Raw genomic sequence first — 27103 nt, 5'->3', positions numbered from 1 at the left:
GAAAGCTTTTTCCAGGTCAGATGTATTATTTTTAGAGCTGCCTAAAAACCAGACTTTCTGTCTCACATAATATTTCAAGGCATGATTTATTTTTTGAGTTGGAAGGAGAACACGACACTTCAAAAACATTTTGTAGAATGGAAAATTTTTAAGAGCACGATGCAGTCATCTGTTTTGATGCGTCTTACCTACTCAAAATGATGAGATGAGTGACTACAAAGCCTGGTGTGATCTCAGCCCAAAGGGAAAAAAGGGAACAAATGGAACAAATGTCATCTTTTGCAAGGCAGAGCCTGCACCTCAGCCAGATGCACTAATGCCAAATTAAATATTGTCTGCATTAAGTCAGTTGAAGAACTGCTGATTAGATGATACATTGCCATCCAGCACTAATGCTTTTTGTTTACTTATTACCTGAAGTGCATGAGCAGGGTCTGCACAAGATATCTCTAGGAAGCCAGAGTAAGCTGTTGCACGGTGGAAGAGTGAGAAGAGGGAAAGGAGCAGTTGCATTCTCCTGGGGATTGATATGCCTACAACTAGGGAGTATGTGGGGCTGTGTAAGGGCAGCCAGGACTCAGCAATATTTTGGAAGGGGAAGATCTGTAGATGGTAGAAAGAGAATACTAGAAAATACAAATGGTTCTCTAGTAGGAATGTGTCCTTCCCTTTCCATAGTATTTCCCCAAGGCTCCCCTGCATCTCGTCTTGCTGAGATGTAGCTCTCTTGTACTCAGCATGCATTTTCCTGGAACAAGTCATCACCTGCTGGCAAAGTGTGTGGGCTGCCCACATCAAAGAAATGTTCTGCAACACAGGCCAGGGTGCTGATGCTGTCTGCCCTTCCTAGTGCCTGGCGGAGCCAAGATCTGGAGGGACAACCAGAAGTCCTGCCCAGAATGGTAGGGAGGCCAGGGTAAGGTTTTGGGAGCTTGCTGGAGTCTCTGGAGTGATGGACGAGATAGAGCACTGGGAGAGCAATTCCTTTTGGAGACATCATTTTAATGCTCCAATAAACATGCAAAGCCTTTTCAATCTTTTTCTGTTCAAGACTTATTTAGCTTTGACTTATCTCATCTGGTCTCGTGCAGGGCTTGGATAGGATATTGAAGTTCAAACCCAGCATTTCAGGGATCATTCCTAATTGAGCTTGCAGTCAGTCTCCTCATAGATGATGAGCCTCAGGTTTTCAAAGATACTATAGGTGCAGAGCTGCCAGTTCCTAATGACCATTCCTGGGCAGGGCACACCTTTAGGTGTCTGAGAACCACTGAAAAGACGCAGCAAAGGCAAATGCTGTTTGGGGCCTCACTGGTGGTTTTGGTATGGGTTTGTGCCTCATCTTCTGTCTCTCCTGTCAGGCCCGGGTGAAAGATCTAGAAGAGCAGTGTCGCAGTCAAACAGAGCAGTTCAGCCTCCTGTCTCAGGAACTCAAACAATTCCGGCTTCAAACAGGAAAAATCGACCTTCTCACCTCTACGCTGGTGACTTCTGAGCTTCCTCTTGCTCTGTGCAGCTCTACCCCACAGCCCCACTGGGAGAAGGGTAATTGCTGGAGATGCCTGCGAGTGTTTTGACAAATCAGTTGTTATTTGTGTAAATGGAAAGGTGTAAAGGAAATAATGCAAATGTATAGTTAACTTTTGGGATCTCTGTCTCTCCCTCTCTTGTAAATACCTTTGGTTCATTTTGTAGTTATAAAGAGAACTTGGCATTTCTCTGACCAAAGAGAGCCCAGGGTGTCCAGTCTGTTGCACTGTTAAATGAGTCACATTTTTAGAGACTTGAGCTGCTCTAAAGGGTGTTTGCTCACTGTGATGCTCACTGCTGATCTTGTATTCTGCCTGTGGCTAAAAGTAATGGACAGATTATTTTATTGCAGAATCGACTGTTCCTGGATTGTTCACTCACCAGAACGCAAAGAGGGTTCACAATGAAGAGACGGATGAGTTGGAGTCGTCACAGCGGTCGCCTGATGCCACTGTTGGCTGCCCAGTTGCTGCTACCAGTTCTCAGAAACAAGCCAAGAAAGTGGAATCTCAGTCAAACACTTCAAAATCAGAATCCATGCAGAACAGTCCAAAATCCTGCCCAACTCCAGAGGTCAGTATGGGAGTCCCCTCTGTGGCCTGTGCTTTGTAGCCACGAGGGAATAAATGCATTGCTGAGAGCACCACTAACATTGCATTCATTCCCTCCTGGCTGCCTGAAGAAAACGGGAAAAACAAGAGAGAAGCTGTAGGAAAATATTGAAGAGGCCTTGGATGCCCATGTCTGTAATAATGCTCATTTGAACATATTGCTGTGCTCCAGGAAGGAAACAACTGGCTAGGCAGAGTGCTGGGGGCTTGGAGAAGGAGTGGGGTGGGGAGGTCCATTGGTGGGAAGTGTAGGAAAGCTCTTGCTAAGCTTCCTTGTCACACGTCAGCTACCATTAAAACACACAAAGGCTACAGGCTGTTACTTTTGGCATGCTGAGGAACTGTCCCCTGACTATTTTTCGCCTTGAGCTGTGGATGAGGGGCTCAAACTTCTTTGCTGGTGCTTTTAGACATTAGAATTCTACTTGGTGAAAGAAACCATGAAAAGATGCTGAGTTTGTGCTAGCAGAGGGATGAAATTTGTGGGGCTTTGATTGTTTGTGTCACCAAGATCTCATAGACAGTTGTTGCTTCTCCTCCCCAGGAGCTCTTACATAGTATTGTAGGGTTCACTTAAGCAGTCTTTTATACTCCCTGCTGTACATCACTTGATGTGACAATTTAGGGTAAAATAGTGCTGTGAGTTGGGCTGGGTGTGATGGCATGGGAGGCAGCTTTTGCTCTTTTGGTCCACTGATGTTTCCTGAGTGCTAAGACCTTCGAGGCCACATGGAGTGCCTCATTGTACATGTGGAGGACACTGAAGTCTTGAGCTACCGAGGCCAGGGCACTAACAAAGGGATGCTGCTGTGGCAGGCAGTGCCTACCACGTGTAAGAGCTCTGAGAAGCTGTCATGTTCAGAGACAAAGTGAAGGTCACACCTGGGGAGGAACAGGTATGTGACTGCTATCAATTCTGGAGTGGGAAAAATTACTATTTTTTAGTTCAAGAGAACGCTTGAAAGCCACCATGCCTACCTCTCCACCATGGAGAGATAAGGCCAGTAGTGCCTACAGAGATCAGTGTGGGATGGAAAAGAGCCAGTGTGTAGAGCATTTGGCTTCAGCAACATATGGTTATGGGAACACTCCAGAGTGTTAGCCAGGCTACTAAAAGCTACTCCATTTGGGTCTACCTTTGGGTGTTACAGGGTGCAGGTGTTTGTTATCCTAGAACATGATGCAAGATTGCATTGCAAGAGTATGCTACCTTGAAAAGGTGCTCTGAACTCTTTCAAAGATTAACTTTGGCAGTTCATATACTAGAAAAAATACCTACTTTGTATTTTGGTGCCTACAGTGGGTGTTAATCAAAATTACGTTTGCCTTGAGGCATGCTTTAAAAAGGCAGCCTGAATTGATTCATTGGCGCCATTTCAAACAAACACAAGGGAAGTACATTTCCTCAAGAAGTATGATTGCATTACATAACTCATTGCCACTGGATGTAAAATTCCAAAATGTCACTGGGATCAAAAAGAGTGAGACAAATTTCTCAAAGGTGCTTTTGCCAGTAGCCACCAAATGCATTCAGGGTGCAGCCTCCAGCTTAGGAAGTCCATAAGTAGCTAATCGCTAGAAAGCGAGAGGCTATACCAGGAAGATGAGTTTCATGCTTGCCCTGTCTCTTGTACGCTTTCCTTCAGCCTGTGCTACTGGCTGTTATCCGAGCCAGCTGTTTGGACTAGATGGCCCTACCAGTTCCAACCAAAGCTCTGTCGAATGTTCTGAAAGTACATAAACATTATATTGAAGTGTTTACAGGTGCTGGAGGGGAACTGCCTGAACAAAAGCACCTAGAGACTTAGACATCTAATAGAGCTATAAGGTCTCCTTTGTTCAGATTACCATTTATGTTGCACACAGGGACAACTACCATTTAGAGGTAGCAAGAAATGAACATACTGAATTATGGATATGTAAGGTGGAAGGGGCTTCCAGAGTCTCTAGTCCAGTGGGACTGTCACCAACACTAGATCAGTGTGGCCATGGCTTTGCCTAGCTGAGGCTCTAAGTTCTTCAAGAAAGGAGATCCTTCACCTCAGTGGGAACCTGTCCCAAGGCTGCATCACCCACCTGGGCAAGGAGTTTTTCCTAATGTCTGACTGGAACCCCTGAAGCTGCAACTTGCAGCTGTTGCCTCTTATTAGTACTTCTTCACCTTAAAAGTCGTTCTTCCAGATGGTCCTTAGCCCAGTGGCCAGACTGGCACCATACATGAGCTTAGAGGACTCGTTCACTGATGTTCGAACCCTTTGAGTGTTCCTTTACTCTGATTTGGGACATATTGTATCCTTCATCTTTAATGTTTTTAGGTGGACACTGCAAGTGAAATGGAAGAACTGGATGTCGACAGCATCTCTCTAATGCCAGAGCCAGGCAGCCAAGGCCCTGCAAAGCTCCAGGTGTTCTTAGCTCGATACAGGTACTGGGTCATTTCTTGTGGTCTGTGAGGTTAGACAGGTTATTTCATAGTTGCTACTTCACACTCTTCTCTAGGATTCACCACTGTTAGTGGTGGATATTAGGTTAAACCATGTATCTTATTCCTCCATGGGATTTTTTGAGACCTGTTATTTCCTGCACAATCAAATCCAATGTGCTTAGCTTAACAAAAACACAGTAAGCTCATTAGTTATTCAGTGAACAGCACTGTGTGAAAATTTTTTTTTAATATGATATTGGATGGAAAATTGTGTTTGAATTGACACATTCCTTGAAATGTCTGATTTCTCCAGAATAGTCCAAGAAATTTTCTCCAAGAAATCTTATTCCAACAATTAAGAAAATTTCAGCCCTGAATTCCTGAAGTTTTTGGCCAAAATCTTTCTGGCTCTAATTTTAAAAGGACAAAAAATGCACAGAATAAACCCAGATTTTTCTGATAACTGTTGCTGTCTACTGAGCCATCACGGTCAAACCCAAATCGCTATTTACAGTTCAAAGAGTATTGACATATCCTTCAGCTTTTACACTGTGGATTGGGAGGAAGAGAACTGGGATGATACTGTGCTTGTGAGGAGCAGATCAAATGTGATCTGTGTCTTCATGTCAGAGTCTTGGGCCCATAAGATCTCACTCAGCTCATAGAGAGGATAACATTGCTTTGGCATGTTGAAATCCCTTCTAAAGACTAAAAAGCAGGAATTGGCAGTAGGTACTTGCAAAGATAAAGGTTTTTCATGAGCCATTTTCCTGTGATAGGCTCTCTGATTAGCTTGAGGATCCCTGGGTAGGCAGGTTAGAACTACCTGGAGTCCAAATCCTATCACCAATGTGTTTATCATTTTCATGCTAGTGAAGCTTTTGGATTGCTGTTTAAAACGTGGAGTTACAGCACTGAGAGTTTTGTAACTTGGATCCTGAGGGCTGGATAATTATGAAAAAAAAGGCTAGAAACCTTTTTTTCACTCATGTAATGTTCTTCTTGCACAGATCAGCTCATTCCTTAGGGTTTTAAACATGGGAATCTTGAGATTCTGTGCTGTGCTTGTCCATGACAGTCGTATGGCAAGTAAAGTGTACCTTACCAGTTTTGGGCATTTTCAATATTTTTTTTGTCAAAACTATTAAATGCATGAAACGTAGAGGGCTATCTACATAAAATAGTTAAGGGTGCAGGTGAATTTAAGGATGTCAATTTTAGAAATGCAGAGTCCTACTATCTACTAGGTACTAGTATCTACTAGGTACTACTATCCTATCCTGTCTACCTGGTACACTTAGAAACACAACAGGCACTCAGGTAATTTAAACCTTTTCTTAAACACTTTCTTGGGTCACTCTGATCTGTTTCTTCAGACGTCACAAGACATCTGTTTTGCTACTCAGAAAATTATTCCTAGTGCTATTTGAACATGGAGCAATATGTTATTATTTATATATAAAACCGTAAACTAGAGTCTTGACCTTTTTCTGTGGAATTTGCTGCTTGCAAAAAGTGGGTGCAATCCCAGTGAATTGTAAGCTGATCTAACATCACAGCTTGAATGTGTTGCTATACAAAGTAAGTCTTCATATTGTAAATATTTCAGCTACAATCCTTTTGATGGGCCTAATGAAAATCCAGAGGCAGAGCTTCCGCTGACTGCTGGAGAATATATTTACATCTATGGAGACATGGATGAAGATGGCTTCTTTGAAGGTGTGTTTTAGTAGAATGAAATGTGACCGAACTGATGTGGAGAGTTGATCTCTATTAAAAACACAAGAGAGGAATTTAGTGAATCTTGAAACCTCGAGATAAAGGTTTTCTGCCCAAAGTTAGTTTGTTAGAGGGAGGAGCAGATTCTGTTGGAAAAGGGTTTATTTATGTCATGATTAAATTAAGACTAAAACATGAGATACTGGTCTAGTGATTTCAGTGGGAATTTTGCCACTGAAATCCAGGTTTCATGCCCATATGGTTCCTCCCTAGCCATGGAGAGGAACATGTTCAGCCCTGGGCACCTTCTGCAGATGGTCTGTTTCCCTCTTTCCAATGACTGCATAGTGAGCCAGAGACTGTAGGCAGTTGATGGTCTTGATTACCTCTTGCTCTTTTGGCAGAGTAGCGTATAAGATGAGCAGTCCAAACTACAGTTGTTATCCTATTTGGTGTCATACAGTGTGTTTCTCTTTTGGCACCTTTGAAAACATGATCCTGGTTAACTAATAGTCAGATGGAATTGAAACCGAGAATTGTGGACTGAAATTTGTAATGAAGTTTCTTTGTGAAGCTGGCTTACTTAATGGGATGAAGGATCCTAATTTACTGAGGTGCTTTGCAAGAGCTGAGGCAAATGCATGCCATGTTGCACTGCTTGCTCTTTGACTGTTCTGGCTCTTTCTTGCTTTCTATTTCCAAGCTTCTCATGTATTTATTTATTTGTTTGTTTGTTTAGTGTTTAAAGAATAAAAAGGTTATTCTTTACTAATGTTTTCTGCTTTCCCTGCTTTCAGTTGATTTGCTGTAGGTAGAGTTTGAAAGGGGAAAGTAAGTGCAATCCCTACGCATTGCTCATTTGACTGTGATTTGATGGTTCTTGCACGTACCAAGAGTGCTGTGGTATCAGTCATATGTGGGACATATTTATTACAGAAGCTAGCATAACAAAGGAGGGAACTGAAAAGAAGGCCAGAGCTGGAAAAATGGACTTTCTTGAGGAAGTACTACAAAACCCAGATCTGTATGGCTGGGAGAAGACATAAAATCATCAATCTGCATAATTTGGGAAGGCTAGAAAAAGACACTTAAGTTAGTGAAAGAGCTGTGATGAGGAGCAATAGGGTAATGAAAAAGGAAAACCCCTTAAGCTAATTACACAAAACAACTTTCTAGTTAGTTGGCTCTGGAATGTGCGGAGCAGTGAGTCTTCTCACTGTGGCCATTAGGATCTAACTAGGAAACACAGGAAACTTTGCCAGGAATAATCTCCCAGAGCTTTTTCTTCATTCCTGACTGCAGTGCAGTTATGACCTAGATGTTGTCACATTGTCTTCACAGATGGGTTGGAAGGCTGAACGGTAGGTGCAGTGGTAACAGGTTTCCTGTTTTTTGTTTAGGGGAGCTGATGGATGGCCGGCGAGGGCTGGTCCCCTCCAATTTTGTTGAGCGAGTTTCAGATGATGACCTCATGACGTTTCTGCCTTCGGAGCTGAATGATCTCACCCATAGTTCATACCAGGAGAAAAGTTTTGTCAGTGCAAGCACCAGCAGTGGAGATAAGAGTGATTTCTCCATTGAAGAGAGTAGCATCAGTCCATTGGCCAGTAGAGCAGAAGGAGACCAGGAGGAACCCGTTAGTCATACAGCAGTGCCTTACCCAAGAAAATTGACTTTGATCAAGCAGCTTGCCAGAAGCATAGTTGTAGGCTGGGAACCACCACTATTGCCAGCTGGCTGCCCAGACATAAAAAGCTACAACATCTATGTGGATGAAGAGCTACGTCAAAATGTGAAGAGTGGCTTTCAGACCAAAGCAGTGATTGAAAAGCTGGATTTAAAGACAAAGGCTTACCGTGTATCTGTGCAGACTGTGACAGAGCAAGGCAGTTCTGATAAACTGCGATGCACTTTCTTTGTGGGGCAAGATTTTTGTGTGGCACCAACGTTGCTGAAAGTCAGAAGCGTCACTGCCACATCAGCAGAGGTCGTGTGGCTTCCCTGCAACAGCAATTACAACCATGCGGTGTATCTCAATGGGGAGGAATGTGACATAACAAAACCTGGGGTCTACTGGTACACCTTCCGCAACCTGCAGCCCAGCACTCAGTATATTGCCAAGCTGGAGGCCCGGCCCTTGAAAACACCTTGGGAAGAGGTCTCAGAGGGGCAGGAGCAGAACTCAGCTGTGATACACTTCACTACCCCAATAGCAGGTATAAGAGCAGTCGTGCCCATTGCCACTGTGCATGGAGTGCTTGGAGCAGTGCGCTCTGTCATTACTTTGCTATGAAGCCTTGGGGCAAAGGGAAGCAAGGTTTATTAGGTCCCAAAGCCTGAGATGCTGTACTGTTTTGTCTTAGTGTTTTTCTTCCTTTATTTTAAAAATTTATTCTCTCTTTTGTTTTTGTTTGCTTTGGGAAGACATCCCCTTTGCTGATTTGAGCAGCATGCCTCTCAGGGCCTGAAAGATCTGGTTTGCCATGACCTTGCTCTAAGGGTTGCTGCATCTTGGCCTCAGCTACTTTTGCAAAGTTCTGTTTTCTGTGCATTAAAGCTTTCACAGAACAAGAGCACCTAACTTTCTCTGGTTCTGTCTGTCATTTCCTAAGACTAGCCTGGCTATTGTAGTATGGTTCTGCAGTGGCAAGTCTGGTGTGGGAGTTTTCTCCTTGATTCTAACCAGGGTTTAGTTTAGCTTTATGCTGTAGTCAGGTAAGCAAGAGGAAAATCTGTTTGGTCTTTTGCAGGCACACCTGATGCTCCTTTGGATGTCCAGGTAGAAGCTGGTCCCTCGCCAGGTATCCTCGTTATCAGCTGGTTACCTGTCACCATTGATGCCGAAGGATCTTCCAACGGAGTTCGAGTCACCGGTTATGCTGTGTATGCAGATGGGCAGAAGGTATTGTGCTGACGCTGTGCAAGGCTGACGTTTGTGCAGGTGGGTGGCTGGAGGCTGGTGCAGTGGTAGCGGGCAGTTGCAGAGCCTCAAGACCTGGAAAGCTTGATCCAGAAAGCATGCCATGAGGAGGCAATGACAATCCTTGGCCTGGAAAGGAACGATATCAGAGAAGAGACAATGCTTGGGCTGTTTGTTTTGCCTGATGCACACCAAAAAAGACATCTGTCCAGATTTTTGATGTGTTCTTGTTATAACTAAGCTAGGAAAGTTCCTGTGGAAGGACCCTTCACTAGCAAAACAGGACAATTAGTGTCAGCCTCCTCTGTCTCACCCTAGGCGCTAGTTTGATCCTTGGGGAAGCAATGAGCTCTATGAGCAATGAGTCCACAGGGCATGGACAGAGTACAAGTGCACAACCTTGTCACCACTTGGGGCTTGTCTCTGGACTATGAGGAGTGAGGTGTAGTTCTCCAGCCCTTTCTTAAACTAGGGACAGGCGAAGGGAGAGGTATACAAACACCAGGGTTCAGTACGAATACTGGTAAAGAACCTCCAAGGATATTCTGTATTAAAAGTGGCCTGTGGTTTTCTGCACACATGATGTTGTGCCATTGGCCATGGGAGAGGCAAGCCACAGCTGTTTAAAGGAGCACGGTGCAAAGCAGAGTGGTGCTGTGTTGGATGATTGCTCTTTTACCATGGAAATGCTTTTTCCTCTACACAGGTCAGAAAAGGAGGAGTCTGGAAAGGTAGGTGGAAGGGAGGCCAAAAAAAGGGATAGCGTTTTAAAGCGTAGGGAACAAGGAAAGTTAAACCCTGGAGTAGGAGGGAATATAGTCATATTTTATAGAACATCCAGTTTGTCAAATGGTTATGGTAACAATTTCTCTTTACTTTTCATTCTTCCCTGATACTGTGCAGAAGGGTGAGAATTCTGCACTCCTGCTTTCAAGAACTTTGGGGTCTGTCATTAACTTTGGGTTCAGGAATTGTCATTCTCAGAAGGGCTGAGCTGTGCACAATAAGTAATTGCTCCCTGTTTTTTTGCTTGCAGGCGATAGAAGTTACTTCTCCAACAGCTGGGAGTGTCCTGGTAGACTTGTCCCAGCTTCAGATGTTCCAGGTGTGCCGGGAGGTTTCTGTGAGAACAATGTCTCTGTATGGGGAGTCGGTGGATTCAGTTCCAGCCCAGATTTCCTCAGTCTTGCTGCGAGCCTCTCACCACTCTTCCCCTTCAGATTCTGCTGTTTCTACCACTTTTACCTCTAGACTGCCCCATGGAGAACCCAGGGGCTCTCTGCCTGCATGCAGCCCACCCACGCACCAGACGGCTGCACTCCTGCTTCGACAAAAAGTTCCCACTGATAGCTCAGATGCCAAATTGACTGATCTCTCCTCCAGCCACGACGGCTCAGCGCGATCTCTGCCAGAGAAAGCCTCTTCACCACCGCACCTCTCCTCTCCCAGTGCTTCCTTGGTGCAGGTTTTAGGCACTTCTCCACAGGGACGGGATGCTGCACGAGACAAGAAATGCCTGACTGTGCCTCCTCAGCAAGCTGGCAGCACAGTGCTCCCTGGTGAGGGCAAGGAGCCTGTCCCTTCAAGGGAAGCAGAATTGCAAGGCCTGGGCGAAGGGACGAAGCTGCAGGTAAGTGCTACATCTCCTGCCCAGAACCATGTGTGCTGGGAAGGAGAATGGATCATTTCGGGGAATGGCGCGAAATGCCACTGAGCATCTTTCTCTTCCTGTGACGCACTGTTGCCTTTGGGCCATCATCCAGTGGTTGGCAAACCGGCAGGGAATATTGGCTGCTGTTGTGTACCTGGAAGAGCAGATGAAGCTTGCCACTTGATCACATCTGTGCAAGCAGACCAGGAATAGAGTCAGGAAAGCAAGAATTCGTCAGAGATAGAAGGTGAAAAGGATGCTTCCGCTGATGATGATGTCAATGTTAGTCTGGCATTGCTGTGCTCTCTGACTTGAAGGGGTCTTCTCCAGTCTAGTGGGTTTGCACAAGGCAGAGTAGGCACTCTAGCAAGTGGAGCACCTTAGTGGACTGCACAGTGAGGCAGTCGTGTCTGGAGAAGAACTGGCAAGCTGTCATGACATTGGGTATTTGGAATCCCTTAGGGTGGGTGAGTGCTTTCAGGGCTTTTTTAGGACAGTGGTGAGGATGTCTGAGAGCCCCATAAGAAAGCAGGTAAATGACCTATAAGGTGCTCACTCTGTGACAAGAGGGAAGTGGGTCCTGTTGGTGTGTGATGTATTACATCAGGAAAAAGGATCTTTTTCCCATTCTGACCTTTGACATAGGGGACTCAGGGCAGTGCTTCAAACTGTTCAATTCAACATGACTTTTATTAATCATGGCAGCATAAGCTTGCAAAGCTCAGAGGTAGACAGAAGCGGGGAAGACTTCTGATAATTGCTGGAGCATCAGCAGCTGTGTGGGCCCAAGACCAAAGGCCAGGTGTATATACAGAAGAATTGAAATGTTGAGTCCAAAATTTCAATCATCATTCTTCAACCCTTGGTCATTTGCTGCTCACAGTACCTCAGGTCAATTGTTGTGATTTATTTGCCCACATTTAGATGTCTAGTGTAGATGGCTACACATGGGTGGGTCGCTTTGCCTCCTTTGTAGTCAGTGGAGTGAAATGGGTGCTTCCAGGATGCAAATCGTCCTTCCTGCTTGAGATGTGTGTCTTCACTTGGCTGTCAACAAAGAGAAGCAGTGCAGAAGGATCCTAGCTGTCAGATTAAACATGAGATCTAGACCTGTCTGGCTTTTGCCTGAGCCCAGGGGACATTTAGAAACTAGGCACTGCAGTGTCTAAATCTCTCTGGGGGTCTGATCCCACGAGTCTGTGCAGTTGTACTCTCTGTGTATACTTCATTAATTCCCCTTTTCTTCACAGCCCTTACCAGCTCCAAGAAGTGCTGGGGTAGTGTCCTCACCTCCAGCTCAAGCTAATCTGCAAGCTGGTGTGTAGGACATTCCTCTGGCAGATGAGAGTGGGAAATTACCTTGTATAGCTTGGGCTCTTCTTCTTCTTGCTGCTCTAAAACTAGTTATTGTCAATACACTTCTGTGGCTTACATGACCCATGTGTGGTGGCCAGAGCTACAGCAGTGAAAAGACCGTGTGTCTACTTGCAGCTAATGGCAGGGAGGGGTTTGTTCCAGGACTGGCCAACCTTCCCAGCTGCAAATTACCTGCCAAAATACTCGTGTGCCAACAGTGCAGAATGCATAGTGTTTGTGTCAGAGAGTTTGGGGTGGCAAGGGTCCCCTTTTGGTCCACAAGTATTGCATGATATCTCCCCCAGGTTTCGTTGTTTATGATGATCTTCTTTTGGTTTGTTTCCCAGATGGAGCAGTCTGTAACCAAAGCGCCAGAGCTGGAAAGCCCGTCTAACAGCAGTCTGAAGACACGTATGGAGACCTGCCATACATGCTCCATGGAAGAGTCACCAAAATGTCCTAATGCTGAAAGAGAGAAAGAGGCAAAGGAGAAGCACTTGAGCCCAGAGCCTCTGCCCTCCCCCAGCCAGGCTGAGGGGACAGAGGGCACCTTCCGAGATGCCAGCGCGGGTGGGAGCAGCTGCCAGGAGTTCCTGAGGTTGTCCCCTGGCAAGGAGGTGATGAAAGAAATGTCCAGAGTGAAAAGAGAGGTTTGTTTAACCTTGGTTGAATGTCTCTGCCCATCGAGGGGTGTGGATTGTATTTGACACCGCTAGGTTTTACAATCTTACGCAGTACTGTTCTTCTGGGGAGCACCAACGTGCTATAAAATGTGTCTGCCAGTTTTGTGTGTCTGTGTGTGTATACACGTGCCAATTGCTGCATTGGGTGCTGCCCAATTTATTTCCTGCCACACTTCAGTTGTATGTGTACTAGAGAAAGACAAAATGCTACTTTATTGCTGAAATAGAGTGCCTGAGAGGACTGAGGAAATCTGTTTTGCTTTTCAATAGCAAGAAGAAAAAATGTCTGAAATGGGAAGACGACAGCTGACCCTTTTTGCTGAGCACAACCGTAGTTCTGACCTTTCAGATATTTTGGAAGAGGAGGAAGAAGATGAACTGTCTTCAGAAGCTCTGGAAGAGAAGAAATGGGACCAGAGAGAGCCGTGTTACCGGGAGAATGGGGAAAAGGTAACTTGTAGCAGAGTAATGCTTCTGGGGAGCGCCAGTGCAGCCATCCCATGTCATCAGCTCACAGGAGGAGGTCTGAGCCCAGCGCTCTCAGCAGTGCTTGGCTAAGTTCCTACCTGCTCTGCTTTTACTCCCAGTGTTGTCTGAAGCTAGTAAAAATGCAAGTTCTTTGTGAGAGGGAAGGGTGTTTATATGTGATGAATGTACCCAAGGGTTTAGTTAGTTGGAAAACCACACAATGTAACGTGAACTTTAGAACCCAGGGTTAAAAATCAATCCTATTGATCAAGTTCTTAATATAGATATAAACAGTGAACACATAGGAATCTGTAAAGTCCACCCATCTATAGATCCTGTACCAACCCACCTTCCTTCCTAAAGCAAAACAGGCATGTAATAATTTGGCCTCGGTCCTGCAAGCACTCCTGAATGTGAATAACTTAGCGCAGATTATTTTGCTTAAACCTTGGTGCTCCCTGTAGGAATGGATGGCTTTGGGAGCGGAGCTGTGCCTTTACAGTTCAAATGTTGCAAGTGAGGAAATACTGATTGAGCTGAACTGTGAGTGATCATGTTAATTCATGTTACAAGTTCAAACAGTTAAAGCTAGTTAGTGTGTTATAATGCATCTGTGACAGGTGATGTGCTTAAAACTGCATGACTGGAAGGTAGTATGTAATCATACAAATTAACGGCAGTTGAGATGAATGTGCATGAGGGAAAGTATTGAGGTTGAATGAGAAATTAGAAAGATTTGCAGGAAATTTGGTATGCCTGTATAGCTAGAAAGCACCCTCATTTTTTTCATGTGACCAAAGAACATCTGTAGTTGTTGATGTTGACCTGTGTGGCTGCTAGCCTGCAGCACAGATGGGGTGGGTCTGGTGAGCGTTAAATGATCAGTAGCAGACAGTGTAATGATTCTGGAGTAAATTTGCTCCACTCCTTTTCTCCTTCTGAAGGGGGTTCTTCTTCCCGGGTGGGGAGGTTGGACCTGCGGTATAGTGTGTCAGGAGCCCCAGGAGAGCCTGGTGGCTGGAGATGCTGGGGCTGCCTGGGAAGGAGTTGTTGAAAGGGCTTCCAGTTGTTGGGATTGCACAGGAAAAAAATGGAAGAAAAACAGTTTCCCTGGATGGAGAGAAGAGGAAATAAGAACAGTCAAGAACACCGTTCTTTGTCTCTTTTTCCTGAATGTTTTATTGGCCTGAATGTTTTTGTTGGGTTTTTTGTTTGGGTTTTTTTTTTTTTTTCTGAAAAAGCAACACCGAAACCCCACGCATATCCTGTTGAGTTGAGCAAACTGGTGCTTCTTGACCTGATAGAGTGATTGTTTTCTGTTCTGGCAGTGACAAGTTGAGGGTGTGAGCATGACAAGATGCTGAATAGGGAGAGGGCATCAGGGGCAGGAAGCTTTAGGGCACAGAGCTCCCAACACTGCCTTATAGAGTGAAGGAAGATGGTGACTGAAGTGGGCCAGATCTCAGCAGGGCTGTTTTCTAGGATTTTGCGTATTTAGTAACATTTTGGATTAGTCTCAATACTCCTCAAGCCAACTCCTTCAGGATTTGGGGGATGAAAGAATGGAGGGGTGCTGCTTTTAAAATGATTAAACTCAAATAAGTTGTTTAATTTCTGAAATCATTTATTATATTAAAACTCAAAAGCAAAAGCCACGACTTTGTAAACAGCTAAAATAAGTCTTACTGGACTTATTTATGGTTGCATTTATAAGTTCTGCATCTTCCTAATTGGTGCTAACAAGGTAGGAGGCTAGAGCGCATGTCCTGTAAAGAGAGTTTGAGGAAGCTGAGCTTGTTTGGTCTGGCAGAGAGGAGGCTAGCGGGAGATCTTGTAGCTGCCTACAACTATTTGAAGGATGGTTAAAAGAATGAGAGAGCCAAAGTCTTCTTGTTCGTGGCACATGATATAAAAAGAGGCAGCAGTCATGACTTGCTGTTTGGGAGGTTCATGCTGGACATGAGTACAAACTTCTTTCCCAGGAGGGTGGTGCAGCCCTGGGACAGGTCCCCAGAGAGATGGGGATCTCCATTCTTTGGTGTTTTCAAGCCTCAGCTAAGTAAAGACACTGATTTACTATTGGCAACAGTCCTGCTGCAATTAGGAGGTTGAACTGGAGACCTCTGGAGGCCCCTTCAACCAGTTCTAAATATAATTCAAGACTAACTTTTGCTTTGAAAAAGTTGGAGGTTGGAATAATTAATAGGCAGCTTACAACTGCCTTTTTTTTCCCCGGTGTGGTTCAGTTTTTAATTATCTCTGAACAGGCCAGCTCATGCCTGTAGCTTAAAACATCAGTAGCTACATATGTTTTGTAAACTATTTGTAAATGTATTTAGAACATGTCATGGTATAAATTGTCAGGGGAGTTGAACAAGAGACATCCAGAGGTATCTTCCAACTTAAATTATGCTATGCATCTAGGATTCTACCTTTTTATTTTAGTACAAATGTAGTAAGAGACGAAACACAAATTCTACAGTTGGTCCTAGACAAATTTTAAAATTTAGCAGTGTTTTCCCAAAAGTTTTATGTAACCTGGTAGGCTCTTGTCCAGCTGCAAATGAAATACAAGTCTATGTGACCCCTTTTGAGGTAAAGGGTTTTCATGTGTATTTGTGGCAACTCTGTTCACCTGGATTTGCGGGCAGTAAGCTGTTGTAGAGCTGGACCGTGACAGATGATGGGAAGGTCCTAGGGATGGTCCTGGCGTAGCAGCAACATCTCCAAGGGGTGTTTTGCTGCACAGGGTCACTTCCTTCTGTTCCAGTGTGAGGACAGAGAGGTGAGGGAGGACTGTGTGTCCGTGTGTGAGCACAGGCTGTGACACGCACCCCTGCGGAGGGAGGAACCCAATCGGCTCTAACGTGCAGAGAACAGCCGTGAAGGAACTGTGCCTCTCCTGCCCCGTCATCCCGGACTGGGGATGCTGAAGCTGTGGGAAATCGGGCAGGCAGAAAGAAGGGTGCTGCAGACAGTCGTGTGTGTAGAGGCAGAGGCTGGGAGGGAGCTCTTCCATGCATTGGCCTTTCTCGCTTTCCGCTGCATTGCTAGTTCATCTGATTGTCTTTTGCCAGAAGACCCATTGCTCTCTTTTGCTTCCTACCCTTGCTTCGCTGCAGACCACAGTCGCCGCTCCATACTGCTGTGCTGGGAGGGAATCAGCTGTAACTTTGACTCTCTTTTTAATGTTTATTTCCTCTCTTTTTTCCTTTGCTTGTCCTGGCTGTGGCTTTTCTCGGGGGCTGGGTACAGATGGATCTTTGTGATACTGACAGCGATGAGGAGATTCTGGAGAGGATACTAGAGCTCCCGCTTCAGAAGAACCACAGCAAGAAATTGTTCAGCATCCCTGAAGTGACTGAGGACGAGGATGAAGATGAAGATGAGAAGTGTGTTATGGAGGAAAAGGCAGACCCTCAAGACTCCTTGGAAACGCTTACCTACCATTCAGGAAGGACAGAGAACCCGCTCAACATCAAGGAGCCTATTCTAAAGGCAGATGGGAGTAATACCTCCCCGGATCTGTCCGCTCAGACTCCACGGGAGGAGCGTGGTGTTAAGGAGAGCAGAGGGGATGCTGATCGTGCAAATCCTGCCTTTGTGCAGCTGGCCTGGAGTCAGAAAAAGGCAAACTGCAACTGGGGCTACCAGGAGAATGATCCAAAGTCTGGGGCTGGGGCAAGTCCCGCTTGGAGCAAGAAGAAGGGAAATAATTATCGAGAGAAGATCCGGAGTCGGCCTGAGATGGGTAGGAAGAGACAGAATGATTTAACAGAGCACTGCAGTCGTCTGCTGGGCAACTGCAGCCAGATGGGAGGCGGGTTATACAGAGCTCCTAGCCTCAGGGAAGAGCTGAACGTTGTGAGCAGTGCTGGTGGTAAGGAGGGGTTTGATATGTACAGTCGTGCCAGACAAGGCACCTTACGAAAAAGCCACAGGAAAGCAGTGGTTTCAGGGTTTGCAGAACCTGCTGTGACGGCAACACACTGCTCCAGCCCCAGGAGCCTGGAAATAGACATTGAATATGACTCCGAAGATGATCAGGATTCGACCTGTGCATCCCCCCCTGAGAGCAGGCTGTGGCCAGAAAGGTCCCAGAGCTGCCAGGGGAACTGGAGTGATTGCTCCAGTCAATCTGAGGTTGCCCACACGGATGGCAGAAGGGACCTGACCACACTGGAGATGGTGGAAGAGCAGGGTATGGAGTGGGCTGGGTCTCCGAGCCAGCGCCTGCAATTCTTCTGCCAGGAGAAGGAAGCACTGAGGTGTGAGAGCAGTTCTGAGGAGCAGGGCTGGGAGCTGGACTGTAAGTCACCTGGCTGGAGAAGGAGGCTCGAACATCCTTCGAAGGGAATACGTAGCACCTCCTTGCACAAAAGGGTTGGGTGACTTTTCCTATTCTGGCTTTGAAGCAGCTTGCAGTGGCATTAGCTTCCCTCTGCTTCCCTGACCTGCCTGTGTCTTGCTTTGTGCAGTGTTGTCCAGAGAAAGGACCCTCCTCTAGGATTGTCTGGAAGAATATCTGAGAGATTCGGTAGTTCTGTGCTGCTCCGTGGCTTTTCTTGTATTAGCTGCTTCTGCTTTTCCTGCTAAATGACTGAGTGTCACCGATGCAGTATTCCTTTTCGCACCGGGTTTTCCTCCCCACGGCAGGAGGCTGTGGGACCCAAATGAAAATCCCTGGTGAAATAAGCTGATTTGTGAAAGCTTTGTGTAGATGATGACAGCAATGTCATTGCCTCCCCTCGAAACGCCCTTTCCTGCATCCTCATGCTCGCCAAGGGGATCGTCACTGGTGCCTGGCAGGGCGCCTGCCTGTACTTAGGTCTGTTTTCCAACTCCCTTGGTATTTTCAGCTCTAGAGTGTCCCTGAAGAGGAATGTTGCATTTGGATGCACTGCTCTTTGTGGAGTGCATTTGGGCTGAGCGCTGTTCACGTGAGTCGGAAGGCAGAGGCTGCTACTAACTCTCTGGTGGTTCCTGTTGCAGGCGTCCAGTAATAAAGACCCTAGGGGCCAGGAGCTGCCTGGCACAGCCGCCTGGCAGGCTCCCAGCAGAAGAGGGAACAAGAGCGTAAGAAGCAGCCAAATGCAGAAACCTTTGCTCTCTAGTCCAGGTGAGTGGGCAAGGGGGAGAGAGTTGGGCAGCAGGAGAGAGGGAGGCTATTGGAAATGGCAGGGGAGAAGCTAGTAGGCAGTATTTGAGCCGTGCAGCCCTGTGGCAGGGGAGTGGTGCTGACATTATCTCTGGTGTGTCCTCTCTCTGCGCACAGGTCCTCCAAGGAGCACTGCTTCAGAAACCTCTGTTAAAGATGATGGCATTAGAATATTTGTGGCTCTTTTTGACTACGATCCTGTTTCTATGTCTCCTAACCCTGATGCAGCAGAAGAGGAGCTCCCATTTAAGGAGGGACAGATCCTGAAAGTAAGAGCACACCTTAGCGTATGGATCCATCTGATGTTCCAGGGACAGCATAAACCTTGGAAGGCAGAGCTTCCTTCATCTTGGGAGTTTCCTTAGCCTTTCTCTGTGCATCTCAGTCCCTGTAGCATAAACAGTCTCTGGCCTGTCTTTTCCCTTGCAGGTATGTGGAGACAAGGATGCTGATGGCTTTTACAGGGGTGAATGTGCAGGAAGGGAGGGGTACATTCCCTGCAACATGGTATCAGAAGTCCAGGTGGAGAATAATGAAATCAAGAAGCAGCTCCTAAAGCAAGGGTTTCTGCCAGCCGACACACCGATGGAGAGCATAGGTACTGTATCTCTTTATGTGTGTGCTGTGCTATTGTCGGCATGTTTCTTTGCTGAAATGTGGAAAGCTCGGTCATGCTGTCAAGCTGTGTGGCCAGTGCAGCCCACCAAAACGATCTCTAGGGCTGGTCCCCAGGTCTGGAAGCTTGTTCGGTGGCTGTTGCAGTAGCAAGCAGGGAGGTCTCGATGGATGAGGGAGGCAGGTGTTCTGTTCGTACGTGACTCTACTGCAGCACAGCGCTGCCCAAGCCTGCATTTGCAGCTTCTGGAGCTGCTCCTGTGCTTGAGGTGTTGTGTCTGTGAACTCAGCATGGAGTGTGAGTGAGGCTGATGCTCGCTAGAGAAGGGGAAACAAAAAAGTTTGAAGAGCAGCTGAAGGGTGTGAACAAGAGTTTTCACTTCTGTGTTCTCTCCTTTGTTTTGCAAGTCTGTAACTGAACCCATAAGGTCACCCTGCTCTTGGGTGACAGAATCTGTGAGTTGGGAATGGAGGAAGATGGGGAGACGCTCGTGGGGAAGGGGAAGGAAGGGTGTGAGACAGCAAGGTAGGCAGTAAGGAGTGTACAAGGAGCAGACCTGGTCCTTGGGCTCCTCCTTCCTCACTCCCTGAAGTACGAGGTTCAGTGCTTTATGCACTGCAGAGACTTTCCTATTTCTTCCCACTTTTGTACTCAGAGAGAGGAGAGGAACCTTTCCTGGGATGTGCAGCCATCACAGCTCGGGCTGAGTTAGGCTGCAGTTCAGTGGCTGTAAGCTGCCCCGAGACTGCTGTCAACATGTTGGTGTCCCAATGCCTGTCCCCTATCCCTCCCATCTCTCATCCTGCACCTCTCTGTGTACTCTCTGCTACCAGTGGCAATTGTTTGACCTGCTCCACTTGTCAAAACAAGAGGAAATTCTTGTTTTGGCTGGCCACTGTTTCCCTACCTGTTCAGCTGGGTAAAACAGCACAAGTGTGGGTCTGATGGCAAAGGTAAGCCCTGACATTGACTGAGCTGTTCCACTGCCTTTCACAGGCAGTAAAGGAAAAAAACCCAACCACCCCCCGACCCCCCCAAAAAAAACAAGAAAAAAAGAAGCAATCCAACTTGTTTCCATTTCCCTGCAGTAAGACCCAGTATCCAGCCCTAGAGGCTACAGCTGACAGTGCCCAGCTCTTAAATGTGGGTCTCTGGAATGTTGATCCTGAGGAGCACAGGGGTCGGAGGAGCCTGTTGCTTTCACATTGTGGCTATGGGATTTTTTGGTAGGTTTGTGTCCTTTGGCCTCTCACATCTAGGGAGAGGAGAGATTTGAGTACGGCTTTTTTCACACTTGGGACATTCATAATGTTTCTCCTGCATGTATTCTGTGGTGCCCAGAGATGGCTAGATGCCTGTGGTGGCCTTTGTCCCTATGTGGATATACAAGGCTCTCTGTCCCCTGCCCCGCTGCGTACTCTTAGAAGAATAAAGGAAGCTAATAGCTCTGAGACTGCATGAAATGTAGTGGGTTTGAAAGTTTGCAGGAGGGCAGTGGTAGTGAAAAGGACACACCTTCTGCGTGCGAGCAGAGAATCTTGTTTCCCTAGGCAGCCAGGCTGTATGTAGTTCTGTTGTTTTTCTACTGCCATAAACCCATATTACAGCCTCGTAACTAAGAAAATGCCTTGGAGGGGTTGGTCTGGGAACTTGTTCTGCAGGCTCGTCTAGTAGTGACCCTGTTTGGTGCAGAAGCTTTAGCTAGAGACCTCCCAAGGTCCCTTTCCACCTGAGTGAGTTGATGGGGTTCACCTCACCTGGCATTTTTCAGGTGCTAATGGTACAAAGTTTTATTTTATCCTTATGATGCTGCTTCTGAAAGATAAAATACAGCAAAGCGGTGAAGTTTGTCTGATGTGTACTGTGGTATGGCTAACAGGCATAAATATAATGTGGATTTCTGTGTGTATTTGGGATGTGGATCATGTCTCATCTGAGTCCACATATGACAAATGGAGATTTGGGCTTTGCCCATAGACATCACGGTGTCCGCTTCCCAGGGGAAGCGTGTCATGCTACTGTGTCGCTTGTTCACTCTTCAAGATGCTTTTCACTTTCCATTCACTGTCTGTTTCTCTTGTCTATTTATTTGCTTTTTTGGATTTTTATTAAGGAAATGGCACATTTTCTCCACCTCCACGCCGCCAAACCGTCCCTCCTCCAAAACCCAGACGCTCCAAGAAAGGTCTGTGTCACCCACTGCTTCCTCTTTGATTTTTGCAATAGGATTACAGTCTGCATTGAATTTTTACTACTTGCTTACAGGACCCTCAGATGTTTGTCTCTGTACGACTGCTAGGAAGTGGAAAGAGAGCCCATCCCTGTGCTGGTGTTAAGTTTTTAACAACAGTGATGTCTTTTATAGTTTTGGAGCTTGACCTCTGCTTCCTGTTACGCCCTGAGTCATGGTTACTGGTGTAGACTTTGAATTGCATGAAGGGTTTGCTTCTGTTGTTTGCTGCCTTGGTCTTTGTTCTTTTTATTGTTGTTTGTCAGTTGTGTCGTGCGGTCACTGTTGAAAGATGAGCTCTCACTGATGAGACATTTTGTTCCCTCAGCAGGGCTGGATAAACAGGAGAAGTACAAGTCTCATCCAGGTGAGAATTTCTGTTTCTTACTATGAGAAGAGGGTTGGTACATTTGCACGATGGTAATACAGACGCATTTTGCGGTCAAGGGCCAATGCAAGACCCTGTGGTGTTCCTTCAGAGTGCTGTGAGAAAACGGTCATTCTCAGGATAGAAGAGTTTTAGTTCTTTTATTTAGTAGTGGGTGCAGTGGTCTTTGACTAAACAGAGGGTGTTTGAAGGTGGAGGGCATGCATGGTTGTGCTTTGGAGGAGCAGGGAAATCTCTTACTCATCTGATGCCGCAGTCCTTAAAATCCAAGGTTCCTGGAGGGGGTGCTGACTCTGCTTAGGTGCACAGTCATCTGTTGATGTCCAGAGAGGCCAAGCCTGCAAACCCCTTGCCAGCCCATCCAGTGTTGACCTGAAGCAGCGACTAAATCTGTAAGATGAAGGACTGGACAATGTGTGTTTTCTGTAACACCAGACTTTGCTTTTGTAGACTCAGAGCAGGTCTGTAAGTAATGGGGCCGAGCAGGCAGGTGGTTGTGAAAATGCAGCGTCTTCCCTGGATGATGAGGCCAGTGCTGCTGAGCTCTGTGCTGCTGTGGCTGGGCTGCCGGTTGATGCAGTCCAGGGCTCTTGCTGTTCCCCTGGCACTTGGAGGATAAATTTTGTAGCTCGGTAGCAGAGCATTGCATGGAAGGAGGACAAATATGCGTTCAAGACACTGTGAAAAGACTGCTGTCCTCTGTGTGTGTATGTATATATGTGTGTGTGTGTGTGTGTAAATAGAAAACATAAAACATTCCTGTATATATAGACAGGACACCAGGATGCTGGAATGGGGAGATGTCGCCATTTCTGTGCTTGTGAGGTGATTCAGGAGATCAGAAAATTGCTTTACCTGGGGCCTCTGAGATCTCTCTCCCATTCAATTTCCATTCAGTTTTCCCCTGGTATTCTTTTTGCTCAGTCCATTCCAAGAACAGTGAAGGAGTTGCTGTGATTTGGGATTTTGTCTTAGAACTTCCAGCTCAGGATATTTTGCTTTATTTTTGTCCTGCAGGCCAGAAGCATCAGGGCTTTGAAGCTGAACTGCTGACTCCTCGAAGTATGGTGGCTGTCTTCGACTATAACCCTAAGGAGAGCTCTCCAAATGCAGATGTGGAGGTAACAACCACCTGCTCACTCCTCTTACAGGCTTCTTTTTCCTCTCTCTTTTTTATTCTATCCCAAGACACTTAACACTTTGGTCAAAACCAAGCTTGGCAATATAAGTGTTAAAAGGGGTTGTCTGGAGTCATAAAATGTAGAGTTTGCTGATATGTTCTCTCATGCATTCTCTGATAACAGTGTTCAGTTATCTGTGAAGAATACGAAGCAACATAGCCCTAATGATTTTCAGCATGTGTCTCAATGAAACTATGTGAGCATTTCGTGGCCTCATAGCACCCTTGAGTGCTTAGACAGGGTTTAGCAGTTCTGGGGCAGGAGGAAGCAGCCCCTGCTGTTAGCAGCTGATCCAGGGCACCCACCTGCTTAAGAGTTTGAATGGACTCCTGATACTTTAGGTGAGCATGTCTTTTGTGTTAACTACCTGTGTAGGTCTCTGTTCAAGCAAGAAGACTTAGTTCCCGTTTAATGGACCGGTCCTCTTTTCAAGCAGTCCCTACATATAATCCAAACAGTATTTTTGTGGATAAGTCTGATTCAGGTGGGAAGATAGCAATGCAGAATCCTTTCTGCAAAAAATCTTTCTAAATTAGAACATGCTCTGTTCTCTGTTCCTCCGTAGTAGTGTTAGTCTACTCTGAGCAAACATAAACATGGGGTTTGGATTCAGATTCTTTCCAGGCGTCCAGAAAGAAGTGTGTGGCCAAGAGGTGGCACAGTTCAGGTAATGCTTGCCTCCCAAACTGAGTGTCTCATGAGCAAGACAGCCTGCTTCTGAGGACAGAGTGTTTTAGGGATGGTGGATTATCTTGGGAGAGATACAATGGGAGCATGTATCAACCAGCATCTGTATAGGTATTCATACATCTGGCCAAAGAACACTTTTGAGCCCTTGTCAACAAGGTGACTGTATTTCTTGCAGTGATTTGGTCTTCCTAGAACCTTCCCTGTGAGCAGAGCTCAAATTACTAAAACAAGCTGGTGCAGTTCTGTTGCGTTGTTGGAGATGGTCCCTGTTCACACTCCCAGAAAATTTGGTCACCTGTTTTGCTAGAAGGCTGCAGCTGCTGTTTGTGAACTTGCACCAAGGCATAGTAGGATCAGCTGTGCTGTTCTGTGTGTCTGTGAGTGAAGTTCCCTACAAGTGTCTTTCTGCTAGAATAAAGTAATTCACAGCCAACAGTAGGAACCTGCAGCCTCCAGAGATAAATTGAGTACTAGGGATATAATAAGGGAAATGTATTAGAGATAGGTCCCTTCCAGCTAACACTTCTGTGTAGTGCATATAAAGCCAATGTGTCTTGAGTGGGACACAGCCTCCACCTTTTCTGTCTTTTCTATCCACCATTTTTTTTGCTGTAACTGGGCAGTTTCTTCCATTGGAAGAGACTGCGTGAACCTTTGTCTTTGGTCTTGTGCTCCATGGAGTGCATGCTGGGATGGCTGACAGGACAGACAGATCTGATGGTGAAGGGTCATGTGTTGTGTGGTAATGTTCTGTTTCCAGGTCAAATCTTCCTTTTTTTTTTTTCCTGCTAGTGACTAATCCCTGAGCATTGCATATAGAACAGGCTCATCCAAGGGAGTGGAGTTTAGTACTTATATTTAAAGAAATGAAAGGTATTTCTGGTGCTTGATTAGCTTGTTCTCAACATACCTTTCCAGAACAGGTGGTAGGTACTATTTTGAAGCCTTATTAAAAATGGTTTAAGAAACAGGCTTTGCTCTTGTCTTAATTTATTAAATGCTTCCTTAGCACTGAATTCCACAGTTACTTACTTCGGTTGCTCTTCTGCATCCTGGTCCTGCAAGTCTTAACACAGTGGCCTCCCTCCCTCCCTCTCTGCCTGTGAGATTGTGCAAGAAGCCCAGGGTGACCTTGAGTTTCTGGTGAGAAATTCCAGGCAGTGTATCTCCTGTGACCGTTGTTCTCTTGCTCTTTGCAGGCTGAACTGACTTTCAGTGCAGGGGACATTATCACTGTGTTCGGGTCCATGGATGATGATGGATTCTATTATGTAAGTACAGGGGTTGGGAAAGTTCTGTGACTACATCTGAAATCGTTGGAGTCCATCTAGTGGCAGAAGAGCAGAAATCAGGAAACAAAATATTCTGCTTTTGGAAAAAAAATAAACCCGTATCTGCTTAGTGCAGGGCAGATTGTTTCTGGCAGTCCGTGCTCCTCCTGTAAACCCAATATCCAAATGGTTCTCAGTTTATGTCTTGGCATAACTTGACTGCAGGTTTCCCAAAGCCTAGGATGCATTTTTCTGTACATACATCAGCTGAATCAGCATCTGCTATAAGCTGATTTGTCACCAAGCACTCAGACACATGGTCTCGTCCAGGGCAGGAGGCTAAAATGGTTAACATGAGAATAAAAATGTATGATGACCCCCACCCAGCCACACTTCAACGTATCAACTTCAACAAGCACTGGTATCTGTTTAATTTACTGTGCATACCTGGGGACTGTGCCTGCCAATGTGCTATGTGCTAGACACAATCCTTGGCCCTTGGATCATCCACCTTTTCCTGCACAGAAAGCAGTGTGTCTTCACACATCAAAGTTGAGGTTCAGCTCCAGGTAACATCTGGAGGGGATCATTGTGAATGTTTTGTTTGACTACTTTTATGATGTTGGCCAAACAACATTGCTGGGATTGTTTTTGTCTCACCCAACCACCTGCTGTTGAACTGGAGACAATTTTTTAGGAATACAGCCAAGCTTGGTTTGCAGCTCTGGACCTCAGTGAGCATTGAGGCAATGCCTACAGGACATTATACCAGTAGTACCTCATGCTTTAAAAAAATAAATAAATACCAGCGCAAATCAAAGGCCTTTAGAAAGCTTGTGGCATAGTCATAGTACAGTTGCTTCCAGGATAGCAGTGGAAACTTTTTGAGTTTGTAGAAGTGACCATGTTGCTGGAATACATTTGTCATGGCTTGCTGCCATCTTTTCTTCCTTTACTCTCTTCTGTGTTTTTGTGCTCTGAATTGTTCCACAACTAAGCAAGAATGTGAGTGAAATTTTGCTGAGGATCCTTCCAACATGAGTATGTTCCTGGGCTTCTCTCAGGCCATAGCCTAGCCTTCTCTGCATGGGACTGTTCCTCTATTTATTATTTCTCCATCAGCTAGGAAACCTGATGTGAGAACTGAATATTAATCTTGCAGGGAGAGCTGAACCAACAAAGAGGGCTTGTCCCGTCTAATTTCTTGGAAGCTGTGACTTCGGATGGAGACATGGTCAAGGAACTTCATTCGAAAGACAAAGAAGCTTTTCCGCCGAGTGCTGAGAGCCAGGTAAGATTGTGTGACTCTGCATAATGCAGACATCCAAACTGTGATGTGGCTGGAGACTGGGCATTGCGCAGCATGCAGCATCTGATGGAATCATTTCAATTATTGCATGCAGCTCAGTTCATCCCATGGGAGATGCTCAAAAGTTTAGAAGGGAGTGCTAGGAGTTCTTCTTGAAGACTTACCTATAGTGCAAAAGGAGGCACAAAGCAACAACACCCACTGGGCCTCAATGTCGTTTATGGTCAGGTGAGCAAAGAGCATCCCAGGACCCACCAGCAAATTCTTTAGATCCTCAAAAGGGTCAGTGGTAAAATCCTGCTGCAAGCAAAGCAGTTCAGCCAGCTCCCCAGACACACGAAATTCTTCAGATATGCTCATATCCATGCCAAAGAATTCTGGAGTTACTGACACCGAAACACCAGTGCTCTTCCACCCATCCTGAGTTAGATATATCTTAATCCAGTCCAAGGTGCTTCCAGATAAATTCAAAACACACTGGGGAGTTTCCCAAACAGATCTGTGGGATGGATCCTAAGGCTTTGAAAGCATCCCACAGGTGCAGGGAATTCAAAGGTTGAGCTAACCCCTTGCCTTATGTTGCTGATACTCTTGAAACAAACGCTTAAGCGTAAGATTTGGGTCATCTGCCAGATTCAGTCAGTCCTCAGTGGGTGAAGCCAAAAGTGTAACACCTCCCTGGTCATCCTGGACCTCATATGCTGTGTCATTCTAGAGAGTGGGAGGCAGGGAGGGACACAGCTTGGTCCCAGCTCACATGTACTCAACCTTCAGTTCTTCTTGGGAGGTTATTGGCACCACCAAGTGGTGCCAGACCCATAAAAGTGTGTAAGAGCAGGCCCAGATTGGCTCTGAGCGAGTCCTTAAGGAAGTATGTGGCCCTCTGTTGAACAACTC

The 27103-nt window shown here is 46.0% G+C and overlaps 1 protein-coding gene across 1 annotated transcript in view; it reads left to right on the top strand.

Annotated features, from left to right (window-relative positions):
• BZRAP1 (benzodiazepine receptor (peripheral) associated protein 1) overlaps nt 1-27103 on the top strand; it is a 45642-nt gene that overhangs the window by 10497 nt on the left and 8042 nt on the right. Inside the window, exons 7-24 of the mRNA XM_009586847.1 lie at nt 1362-1545; nt 1883-2103; nt 4457-4566; nt 6176-6285; nt 7686-8501; nt 9036-9187; nt 10242-10835; nt 12560-12862; nt 13166-13345; nt 16619-17746; nt 18356-18482; nt 18639-18790; nt 18951-19119; nt 21251-21322; nt 21699-21734; nt 22773-22876; nt 24826-24897; nt 26060-26188. Of these exons, the coding sequence (XP_009585142.1) occupies nt 1362-1545; nt 1883-2103; nt 4457-4566; nt 6176-6285; nt 7686-8501; nt 9036-9187; nt 10242-10835; nt 12560-12862; nt 13166-13345; nt 16619-17746; nt 18356-18482; nt 18639-18790; nt 18951-19119; nt 21251-21322; nt 21699-21734; nt 22773-22876; nt 24826-24897; nt 26060-26188 (4659 nt within the window). The remainder of the gene's footprint in view (nt 1-1361; nt 1546-1882; nt 2104-4456; nt 4567-6175; nt 6286-7685; nt 8502-9035; nt 9188-10241; nt 10836-12559; nt 12863-13165; nt 13346-16618; nt 17747-18355; nt 18483-18638; nt 18791-18950; nt 19120-21250; nt 21323-21698; nt 21735-22772; nt 22877-24825; nt 24898-26059; nt 26189-27103) is intronic.

The sequence above is a fragment of the Fulmarus glacialis genome, unplaced genomic scaffold (assembly GCF_000690835.1).
Source record: "Fulmarus glacialis isolate BGI_N327 unplaced genomic scaffold, ASM69083v1 scaffold1401, whole genome shotgun sequence".
Lineage (NCBI taxonomy): Eukaryota > Metazoa > Chordata > Aves > Procellariiformes > Procellariidae > Fulmarus > Fulmarus glacialis.
This window is presented reverse-complemented; position numbering and strand designations above follow the sequence as displayed.